Source organism: Vigna angularis, chromosome 9, assembly GCF_016808095.1.
Source record: "Vigna angularis cultivar LongXiaoDou No.4 chromosome 9, ASM1680809v1, whole genome shotgun sequence".
Classification (NCBI taxonomy): Eukaryota; Viridiplantae; Streptophyta; class Magnoliopsida; order Fabales; family Fabaceae; genus Vigna; species Vigna angularis.
In genome coordinates this window covers 20,536,464-20,548,854 of record NC_068978.1, presented here as the reverse complement: position 1 = coordinate 20,548,854, position 12,391 = coordinate 20,536,464, and the positions used below count along the sequence as shown (strand labels likewise).

The 12,391-nt window shown below is 31.9% G+C and overlaps 1 protein-coding gene across 1 annotated transcript; it reads left to right on the top strand.

Annotated features, from left to right (window-relative positions):
- The first annotated feature begins 6,644 nt into the window (after positions 1 to 6,644).
- LOC108347258 (uncharacterized) lies at positions 6,645 to 8,017 on the top strand. Its single transcript, XM_017586423.2, has 2 exons — positions 6,645 to 7,287; positions 7,839 to 8,017. The coding sequence occupies exons 1-2, from the start codon at positions 6,859 to 6,861 to the stop codon at positions 7,914 to 7,916; spliced, it is 507 nt and encodes a 168-aa protein (XP_017441912.1). The 5' UTR covers positions 6,645 to 6,858; the 3' UTR covers positions 7,917 to 8,017.
- The last annotated feature ends 4,374 nt before the right edge of the window (positions 8,018 to 12,391 follow it).

Here is a 12,391-nt window from a genome sequence, read left to right as displayed (position 1 = left end):
ATCACCTATAAATCTGAATCTGCTGCCACACATCTTACACCCGAACTCTTGAATGAATTTGTCATGGCTCATATGGCATGTAGATGATGGACTTACACACAGATATTGGAAATGGCCTTGGTGTTGAAGTACAGCTTATAACAAGCCAATAGAACACAGTAAAGCATTTAATTCAAGTTCCCATGTTATGGAGTCACAGATTCCACGCTTTCATTTATATTATTCAGCCGGAATCAATGAGTTTCACTGTTCAAAATAGCTTTATCAGACAAAAAAGGTAAATACCATGGTGGAACTAAGTCGAAGGTTGTCACTAACAACCCCAGTTTTATCAGAGAAGAATCGAGTAGGAGCTAATGTAAGACAAAGATCATGTTTCATGAAGATACAGTTTAAAGTAATTAACGTATACATATTTATGAGGAGATGATTATGTAAATTGTTGTTATGCAAACATAATAATGAGAGCTGATTTAACACTTACAAATTATCTCAGAAGCAAGTTTGTATGAACTTCTTTACTAGTGTTATTCAATAATTATTCATAATTCGAAGGATTAGAGAGTTTTTCGATATGAATTCATGTTTTAAAAAGTGACAAGTAACGTGTGTTTTGGCTTGTTTTTTAGTTCAGAATCTAACTTTTGTCTTCTAACGTTAATGTGTCATTCGGCCTTAAATTAATCTTTCCTTCATCATCTATTAATTTGGAATTCAATGTGTCTCTTTAATTACCTAAAATTATTATTTAAAGCAGAAAATTACAATTATACCCTATATAAAAGATAAATAAATTCCCAAAATCTAATGCTACAAAATTAATATTTTTGAAGACATTGAATTAAAAATTATAGTAAGTGACTTGAACTTTTTCTAAAAATGCGAAAATGGACAAGGAAAGTATAAACTAGTATGATACTCATTATTTTTATACAAAACGATATAGCATAATATACAATAAAAATTAAAACCATGTAGTATTGACAGCAATCTTATGAGTGGGATGACATTCTGTTTTTCGAAGTGATGTTATGAATATGATGGGTAGTTTTGAGTAAAATATCTGTGTGATACCTTATTCTTTGAACAAATTCTAGAACTTACTGAAATGGAGAAAAGAAAGTTGTTGTTTCGATAATCATTGCCATTGTACCCGGTGCTGTATGTTTAGTGCTATTCTGTTTCGAAAAGAAAGTTGTTGTTTCGAAAGAAAGAAGGTGGAAGTATTATACATTGAAATATGAATTCTATGAAATATCCATAGGGGAGTGAGGATATAGCGAGATGATATAGTGAGGATAAATCTAGAAGTTTCCTAAATATATCTGTAATCATGTTTACAGGGTAATCAAGGAAAAGCAATACGCACAGGATATTACAAAGAAGAATCCAATCACTAAACATCAAAAAATTTTAATTAGCCACAATTTTCAAATTAAAAGGAAAAGAATAACATCTAGGCAGCAGATGCAATAAACAAATTTCCTCCATTAAAGTAGCAATAACATAAAATATACCTCTCTGAGTTGTAAGAGTTGTTCCCTGGTAGCACACGCTCACGACCACCTTCTAATCGTAAATTGAAACGGCAAAAAGAAACTAAAATACAAAATGTTTGCCTTAGACCCTCAAGAGAACTTTTAATTGATGCAAAACCGTGAATGAACCAAGGAACCCTAGAATGGACCGATTGACCGGTGGAAAAGAGGTTTTAAACGGTGGAAAGGGATTATAATTGGTAGAATGTGATTATAATCGGTGGAAGATGAGCAAATGAGGAAATGCTGGAGAAACCCTAACCTGAAAGTGAGGAAGATGCTCTCTGATGGTGAAGGATGAGCTCTCGAGCCATTGAAAGTGAGGAAGACGATGCTGAGAAATGCTCTCTGATGTGCGAAAGAGAAAAAGACGACGTTGCGAAATGCTGCTTTACCCAAACGTATACAACTTCAAACGCGAAAAAGAAGATGAGAAACGCACAGTGAATGAAAAACGCGAACAACTTCAAACGGGAACAAGAGCTTTACCCAACCACCTCAACAATGGTAATCGAAATGAAGTTTTGCACAAAAAAGAAAGTATAGCGGGAAAAACAAAATGAACAAGTAAAATAATGCTTTAATACCTATTTTGGTCCTTCGGTTATAGGGTGTGTTCAAAATTGTCCTTCCTTTTTTCAAAAGTTTACAACCGTCTTATATTTTAAAAAAATGGTTCACATTAGTCTTTTTGCTTACGACGTTAAAAAAATTAACGATAGAGTTGTCTACCTGGCGAAACCTGAATGAGCTGTACAATTTCTTATTATGTGGCATTGCTTTGCATTTCCCGTACTCTTCTGCAGCTTCCTCCTTCTCCTCCTCTGAAAACCTTTATCTAGTGGAAAAACTTTCTCTCTCGACTTCCTCAAACTCCACCATATCTTCCTACCTCTGCGCCCTCACCCTGCACCTCACCTTGTTAGAACAAAACTGCCTTTTAAAAGGAAATTATTTACTTAATTTTCAAATTTAGTTAAGAGGTATTAGGAGACAAACATGTGAAAGAGAAGAGGCACAAGGCAGGGTTGAGGGAGGAGAGAGACATGAACGCATGCAGAGCTGCAATTGCCAGAGTGGAAGCGGTCCTCCCCTACTTTCCTTTTTTGTTAATCTGATATATTTTTAGTTCATCTCAATGGCACACAATTAAAGCGAGGTTGAGATTGAATTTAAATTTGGAAAAGGAAACTTGTGTCACTGTATATTTTCATATCTTGTAATATTGTATTTCCTCAGATCTTGTGCCACTATATACTTCCAGATCTTATAATACTCTTCTCTTTCTCGTATATGAGTAAAGATTGTATTGATTGAAATTGTTTTGATGCCCTCACCAACATGGCTACCTACACCACACTCCTCTACCGTGCCCTGGGTGCTATGGGAGTGAACGTGAGCGAGTGCGTGGTGATCATGCGGAAGGGTAGGGAGATGGGGCGCAGTGTAGTAGTGGAGAGAGCGGAGGCGCACGGGGCGGCGACAATGTTGGTTTACGGCAAGGGTGATACACTGGGATTGGAATATAGTGAGGTTTTTTATACCAGTAAAACAAAATTGAGTAAATAAATAAAAATCGGTTAAATTATTTCTAAACTGAAGTTACATATAAAAGTTAAAAAACGAAGTTCATTTCTCTGATCTCAGAACCTCAACATTGAACACATAAAGGGGAAAAGGGGATTAGGGTTTGGGAAGCAGCGTGCGATTGAAGAAGATGAAGAAGTGTGATAAAACTTTTGAGTGAAAAGGGGACTGCCATATGCCAGTGTCTTATTGGCTGAGCTTGCCAACTAATTGGACATGTCATTTAATTTTTGCCAGGAGAGCAACCTATGTAAGACCCATAAAAAAAAAATATATTTATAGTACTAAATTTTAGCATTTTATTAGTAATAATAATTTTAATGGATAGAAAAATGAAAATTTTGGATATAAAATTATAGTAATTTAGAAGGAGAGGTTCAAATTTTGATAACTTATTTAGGAAATTCTTTTAAGAAAATTGAATAGTAAAAAGTGAATAGTGAATAGTAAAAAGTGAATAGTGAATAGTAAAAAAAAAGTGAAAAAAAAGGAGATAAGAATTTCTTAGCATGGAAGGAATTAAGATCAGATTTGAAAACATTATTAAGGAATCCATTATGAATCCATTAAGTAAAGTAGTGATTAAGAAATTAATATAATAAAATAATATTAAAAAAATTAATGAATAGTAAATTTTTTACCTATAAATAGCCATGGGAGGGAAGGGCATTTTGCACCAAGAGAAGAGGAATCAAGTGAGAGCTTGAGAAATAGAGAAGAAAGAGTTAGGGAAAAAATTTTAATTGCAAGAAGAGTAGAGGTTCTGAAGAGTTTTCGGGGAAACAAATTCGGAGCAGGAGATTAAGTTTGGAATAGAGGTAGGGGAGTTAACCTTTCTATGCTTTTATAATATGATTTAGTATTGTTTTTATTACTATTCATGTCTTGAAATTCTGTGTGAATAGTGTTAATGCTTACTGTATATCTATCTATGTGGAATTTCGGTGTTAATATTATATGTTGCTATTTTGAATCTGTAAATAAGAAATTTGTTAAAAACTAGTTGAGGAACACTTTGGCTAAGGAAAGACTTGGTACTTAAGTTGTCCATTGTGACGCACCACTCTTTCCTAGAAGTTTACTCGATATGTTTTTAACTTAAATCCTATTGAACAGATTATGTACTGTTAATTTATTTTGTGATATATTCAGTTTGTATGATTTCTGAAATGATTGGATTTTTTTGCATTTGAATTTATGTATCTGAACATGGTTGTGAACTATAATGAGGTGATTTATGTGGGAAGTATGTGACTGCATGAGATATGTTGGATTCACTGTGATAATATGATAGTATCTGGTTATTCATGTCTTGGGTTAAGTTTCAAAGTAAGAGTATGGTTCATATACGTAATTCCATGATCCTCAAGGAGATGATACATGGTGGTGATTTGGGGGTGTATAGAATGATTGCATGGTAGCTCAGTTTTGGGGGTCATCCTGAAACTCCAATGGTCTTTCTTCTCATGTAAAGAGGATTGAACCATGTGGTGAGGAGTAGCAGGAGGTCCTAGTCTTGGGTGCTTCCATATGATCCAAGGTGAGTGATGACGGATTAACCTCGTGACTGTGGCCGGGCAGTAGTGCCCAAGTTTCATAAGGCGGTAGTGCCGGGCGGTAGTGCCAAGTTTCAAAAAGCCACCACGAGTGCAAGACCCGCCATAGCTCGGTAATCATTCTAGTCCGGACGAGTCGGGGTATAAAGTAACAAGTCTTGTGATGTCATTTTATCATGTGTATCAAAGTAATAGATGAATATGTATGTTGTGTTTGTTGTATGATGGTATGAGTATGTCTGACATAATTATTATATGAGGTTTGCATGCATGTTTTATAAATGATTGGTTGCATGTTAGCTCACCCTACTTGTTTGTGTTTGGGTATGTGCGATGATCGTATAATTCGTTATACGGGAGCAGATGAAGGAATGTCGCCTCACATAGTGTCAAGGAAAGGGAGGAGTAGAAGAATTATAATTAGAACCTTTTTACATGTATAGACTTATATCAACTAGGAAATTTTAAAGGGTGAGATTACGGGATGTTACCGTAAATGTAATGTTAGTTATCAAGTGTGAAAAGTTGGGATGTTACATTAATGTGAAAAGTTGGGATGTTACATTAATGTGAGAATTTGGGATGTTACAACCTGCCGTTAGTTTTTTAACGCTGTAAGCAAGAAGGATCCACTTAAACTGTTTTTACAAAATAAGACGGTTGTGAACTTTTGAAAAAAAGGAAAAAAACTCTGAACACACCCTACAAACCGAGGAACCAAAATAGATATTAAACCTAAAATAATCTATACGTGTTATAATATTTAATCGGTGTAGATCAATAATTTATACATTTTATACCTATTTTTATTATAACCGATATAAAAAAGTTTCTCATATTTACAAAACTGCCATTACGTCACTTTCTATAACTGCTAAATTTTGACAGGTATAAAAAATCACTATAAAATATATAATTTTCACAAGTGTGAGATATGTATATTGAAAAACATTAACTAAAAATAAGACTAATTAACAATATATAAGTACAAAATCACTTCTTACAAACTAATTTTGTAAAATTAACTTAGGCTTAAAATCCATTTTTTAACCTATATATTAAAAAAAAACTTCTAAAATGTCATTGTTGCAGTAATTTCTCCATATGATACTATGCTTATTTTTTCACATTCAAATCAGCCTCATCTCCACTCTTTGCACCACTCCGAGGTATTACCAGCTCATACTTCCTTCTTAATTACATTGCAATAGAGTGTCGGATATTTATGCATGCTGTAGTTCTTCCAACCAGTTATCCTCCAAAAAAGAACTATTCTACTACCATTTCCTATTCTTCATATACCACTTCCTCGTCAAACCAACTCCCTTCTTTTCTATCTTCACTTACGTAAATATTTTCATCGCCATAACTCTCCTATGTTATTCAACTTTATACATTAAATGTATTTTGACTCCAAAACATCCTTAAAGAGGCCTGACCTTCCACATTAATTGTTACAATATGCTTCAGATTGCTTCACATTTCATGATTGTAGCACAAAACTAACTTGATAATTTTGATAAAAATATATATACGTGACACTTTTTACATTAGTCATTAATTAATATCAAAGTCCCACATTCTATATTAATAAAATTTGTAAAATAATCGATGCATAATATGTAAAATAATTCTTTTAAAGAAAAAAAATGTATCACTTTGTTCTGTTAAACTGTGAGTATTTCCTAAACAAACGTTCTTGGTGTACTACATAGTGTTCTGTATTATAGCCCTTACAAAGATGTTAAATACTTCTATTTCTAGCCCACACGACGGCAACTTCATTTTTATTTTTGTTTTTGGTTTTTTTTTTCTATTCTGATTGTATTTTCGTGTTGAGACGATTATAAACAAATATTTATCTTCAAATTATTGAAAATTAATTATGGACAGATAAAGACGAAACAAAATACTCTGGGATTCTATTCTTCATGACGAGTTAGATCCTTGAAGAACGCTGGAGCACCTTCCACGAATTCAACCACGCGTCGTGTTCCCAGCGATTCTTCTCCATTTTCTCTCGACGTCGCAACACGTTCATCTTACACACCCACCGCTTCCGGAAACTCATCCATCTATAAATAACCTAAGTAACATGTTCCATAAACAACCAAGAACACAAACGAAGAAAAGAAAAAGACAGGTTTCTATTTGTTTTCTTTAAGATTGTGACGACTATGGCTAGCGACGGGAGCGAGGAGTTCAGGCTAGTATCACCGGCCTTCAGCAACGAGGGGAAGCTACCACGGAACTACACGGAGGAGGGGCAAGGGGCAAAGAAGAATATATCCCCACCGTTGGAGTGGTACAACCTGCCGCCGGGAACGCAGACCCTGGCGCTGGTCGTGGAGGACATTGACGCGCCTGACCCCGAGGGACCCATTGTGCCGTGGACTCACTGGGTAGTGGCCAACATTCCGGCGACGGTGAAGGGGCTGCCGGAAGGGTTCTCCGGGAAGGAGATGGGTGGGGAGTACGCAGGGATCAAAGAAGGGAACAATGACTTGAAGGTGCCAGGTTGGTGTTGCCCTAAGTTGCCCACGCATGGTCACAGAACCCAGTTTAAGCTTTACGCTTTGGATACACAGCTTCACCTTGGTAACAAGGTACTATCATGTTCTTAGAAATTCTAGAAAAAAGTAAAGACTTATTTAACAATTTCTTTGGGTTAAATCCAATTTTGATTTCGTGCAATTTTATTTTTCTAATGACTTTTTCAAGTTCTAACACAGTTGTATTTTACTCTAATAATAGTATATGGAATTATTATTATTCTTTTCTATTATTCTAACAATAATTTTATTTTCTATTAACATGCTGAACTAAAAAGTTTGTTTTTTAAACTCTTAAATCTTGAAATATTTAAAATAGAATGTGTAATAAAAGCTTATTTAAGTTCGTTTATTTAAACTTACTTTAGAATTCATTAAAATTTGTTTAGAGTAGTTCATTTTGATGCTCTTTTTTCTTAATACAATAGTTTTTACTATTGAGAAATTGTTTTAAATAAATATCATTTTAATTTTTGTGATGCACTTTCATATTTTGTAACCTTTAAGAGATTTTCTTATAATGAATAAAGAAGCTTCTTCTTATTTAAGGTTTTAGGTTATCTTGTTTTTCTTATATGTGAATATTTTTGCATAATTTCTTGCAGGTGACGAAGGAGAAGCTATTGGAAGATGCCATACAAGGACATGTTCTGGGAGAAGCAACTTTGATGGCTATATTCTAATATGTAATTTGTGGGTGAACTGTCTTTAGCTAATATGTGTACCATTTTGAAATGTGACGTTAGCGAGATAAACTTCCTATGTTTAATATTTTTCAGCTTCATCTCAAGTTCTGTTACAAGATAACTATTTTTTCTAGACTTGAAAATTGAAACTTTCGTTATGACATTTCTGACACCTTCAAATTAAAAATTCTATTACACATTTAAAAATTTAAATAATTTAGATTTAAAAACACCCTAAGCTAAGAATAGTGTTAGGTGTTGTACCCAATTCTATAAAACTGCACAGAATATTTTAAATATACAAACACATCTTCATATATAATGGTATCCTTAGGAAGAAAACCGGAGGAAAATATATATTCTTTACCAGAAAAATATATAGACATTTTAAGGATCTTCTTAAAAGGCTACGCGATCGATATTTTTAAATACTTTAATTATTAATAATTTTAAAATACTTTATTTATTAATAAAATATCTAATATGTTCTATATTTTTAAATATTTTTTATTAAAATATTTTAAAAATAAAGTATTTAAAAATTATTAATAAATAAAATAATTATTTTAAAATATAGTGAAGTTTTAGAATATTTTATTTATTAATAATGTTAGAATACTTTATTTGTTAATAATTTATAAGTATCCGATATTTTAGAATTTAGAATACTTTGATGATATTTAATTTATAGAAGTATTTTTATAGAGTTAGAATACTTTGATGATATTAGTAGATGAAATGTTTAGTTTATAAAATAATAATGTTTTTATAGTTAAAATACTTTGGTAATATTTTTAATAATTTGAATTTTTATAATAACAATCTTTTTAGATATTTTGACTACTTTAATATATATTTTAATTTAGATATATATAATAATAATTTATTATTATATGTTATTTTAAAATATTTTGACACTTTTAATTAGATATGTTTAATAATAATTATATATTATTATATTTTTAAAGATTATTGTACACTTTTTTTAATACACACATATCATGTGTTATATTTTATTTAATTAAAAATAAAAATGAAAAACAAAAACTAACTATTTATATTATGTATTATATTTTATTTAAGGCTTAATACCTCTTTTTGTCCCTCTTTATAAGGGAAATGTTCAATTTCATCCTACTTTTTAAAAAAGTTCAATGTGGTCCCAAGTTGTGTAAAAAGTGTTCAATTAAATCCTTTTTTGTCACGGCATTAAATATTTAACGATCCAGCTGACAGCGTGGACTGATGTGTGCAACGTGGCTATTTACCTTGGTAACGTGGCAGTGACAGTATTTTTCATTAACTGAGAACGTGGCAGTGATTAAAATTTCTGAGTTAGGGTTAGGTCTTTGAAATATCAATTTGGGGCTTCTGGGTTTCGAAATCGCAATTTGACTGTTTATGGATTGTGTCGAGCTTCTAAGGTATCGGAGGCTTTGTGGATGTTGGGTGATCTCAGGAGTAGGGGTTGGAAACCCGATTTCATGGCTTATTGGGTTATTGTCGCAGGGTTTCGATCAATGAGGAATGTGGCTATAATGTTTTTCAATTTCATGGTTGAGAAAGAGAGGTTCCCAACTATTTTGACTGTTAATGATTTGTGTAGGAATCTGTGTAGGCATGGCAAGGTTGATGAGTTATTGGAGACGTTCCATGTTTTGAATTCTCAAAACTACTTTAAAGATGTGGAGGGTTTCAATGTAATGATTTCATTTTTGTGCAGGGCTGGGAAAGTGAGAGAAGGCTATATTGTTCTGCAGGAGATGAAGAAGAAAGGGTTTCAACCCAATGTCTCGTCTTATAATTACATAATGGAAGCGTGTTGTAAGGAGGATCTACTGCGTCCTATGAGGAAGCTCTGGGATGAGATGTTCTCAAACGGCTGTTTGGGGAATTTGAAAACACTACCCATTGCAATTATTGGGAGTGGCAGAGGTGGAAGAAGAAGATGATGTGTCAAGCAATTTTTTTTTAAAATTCAAAATTGACACGTCACCATGCCACGTAAGAGAAAAAATGAACAACTCATCAAGTTTAGTCCAGAGGAGCAGTTTCATCGTTAAATATTTAACGCCGTGACCAAAAAGGATTTAATTGGACACTTTTTTCACAATTTGGGACCACATTGAATTTTTTAAAAAAGGTAGGACGAACTTGAACATTTCCCTTATAAAGAGGGACAAAAAGAGGTATTAAGCCTTTATTTAATTAAGAAAAATTAAAATGAAAAACAAAAATGAAAATGAACATTTTCTAACTACTTTGGTCACAACTTTTAATTGTTTCAATTTAATCTCCGTAGTCGTTAAGATTGTGGTACACATTTTATCTTTCAGCATTTACTATTTGTTTTTTTGTTTTTATGAAATTTAATAGAGAAAATAAAGGAATGTTTTTACTACTTTTATTTAGTAGTGGAAATTATTTTATGGAAAATATAAAATTCTTTAGAAATTAATGTTTTTAAAATAATTAAAAGAAATAAAAAATAATTGCTTAGTGAAAATTATTTTGTGAAAGATTTTTCATAAATTAATATTATTTAAAATAATTAAAAGGAATTGTTTAAATAATGATTATAGTAAAAGTTTTAATTCTTCTCTAAGAAATTTATAATCTCCATAAACTAAATAAACCTTTTACTATTCTATCTTTTCTCTTCACTTAAATTTTCCAAAATCTATTATTCTATCTCTCCTCTCCATTCAAATTCACTCAAATTTTTCAAAATTTATCATTTCTCATAATTTATTATTCCATCTTTCTTCTTCACTCAAATTTGTATATTTTTAAATTTTATATATAATATAGATTAATCAAACGCAAATCCTGGAATGAACAGTCCAAATAATTTCTTCTTCATCCAATAAAATACATTAATTAAATATTTAATATCAAGTATAAAAGTAAAATAATTTTTTTATTTTATCTAATTCTTACATTTATATTTTTCTCTACTTCAAACAAGTGAGAGGCCATCACCGCCATCACACTAGACACTTCCTTATCTTGAACAAGTCAAGAGTAGTTCTTTAAGCATCCCACTACTCACAACTCTCCCACAAAGCTGTATAATTTCTATCAAAGCTCAAACTCAATACTACTCAGTAAAATATATAATTAAATTGTTTAGGCAACTTCTAAATAACTCAAATTCATGTAATAAGCTTCTATTACATTGTAAAAAAAGTCAAAAAGTCACAAAATCATATTAGCACACCATATGAATCTGGAACCCGTATCCAGACCCATATTCACTCATCTAGTAGCATAGAGCACCAAAACATCTAATTTCATACTAAAACCACACAACAAAAGAATCAATCTCGATGCCGCACTTAAGCAAACACACATAAGCACATATCCAAACATAACATCATAAGTATACTTAAAATTTTATACCTATCATACAAGGACTCAACAGTCATTCCATTCCCATCTTTTTTATGTATTACCAATACTCACCTTTGTTCATAATATTCTGTACAACCTAATTCATGAACCTCAAAGCATTGAAAGTTATATTGCCTCTAATCAATCATTACTCCAGTTAGTATAACATAAACACCTTAATAGCATATCACTTATCAAGTTATAATTCATTAAAATAAGCATTTCACCAAGTAACTTTTAAAGTACTGTTAATTGAATGAATAACATAACATCACAACAAAATTTATTTAATTCATCATATCTAGTCGTGAATATGATATCATCAATTTCTTTCATAATTACCATATTCAAACCTCCAAACATCAAACACGAACAAGATTTACCAATTCATATCACTCATGCAACAAATGTAGATAACTCAAGTACGGTTAGCTCCGCACATTCCATATAATCAAGAAGACCCTATACTTTCTAAATTATTTTAGTGAAATACACCATAATTCAAACCATCATATAGGACCAAACTCAGGAAATTCTAGTATCCAATATACAACCCTACCACTTGGTAATGACCAAACAATTATTGTGAAAGCTAAAGATAAACCTTGCAAACAACAAAAAATAAGTTATAAGGTTACACCACAAAACCAAATACCACAACAATTAAAAGACAAGGCACATAATATTTCACACTTCAGAGGAACATAATTAAAGCTAGACAAGCTGACTCCCCGAAGGCCCTAAAAGTTTTTTGAAAACATGGCTCTCATACTAAATATAAGACCCTGATTTCTGAAATATCATGAGTTATTAAAAATTGGTAAAATTCAAAATTCATCATAGCACAAAAGTACTTAAAGAAAACCTTATCCAATTACATTAATTCAAGTAATAAAATAACGAAGGATATACTTCAATTATATTGTCTTAACTTGTAAAAAAAATAGCTTTAAATGAATCTCGAGGTTGTTCTCCATCCTCTCTCGAATCACTCATGCCTTTGGAGCATCTGTCACATTATCCGCTCACGTATAACACATTATACAATCATCGCCGATAAATTCATTCATAAACACACA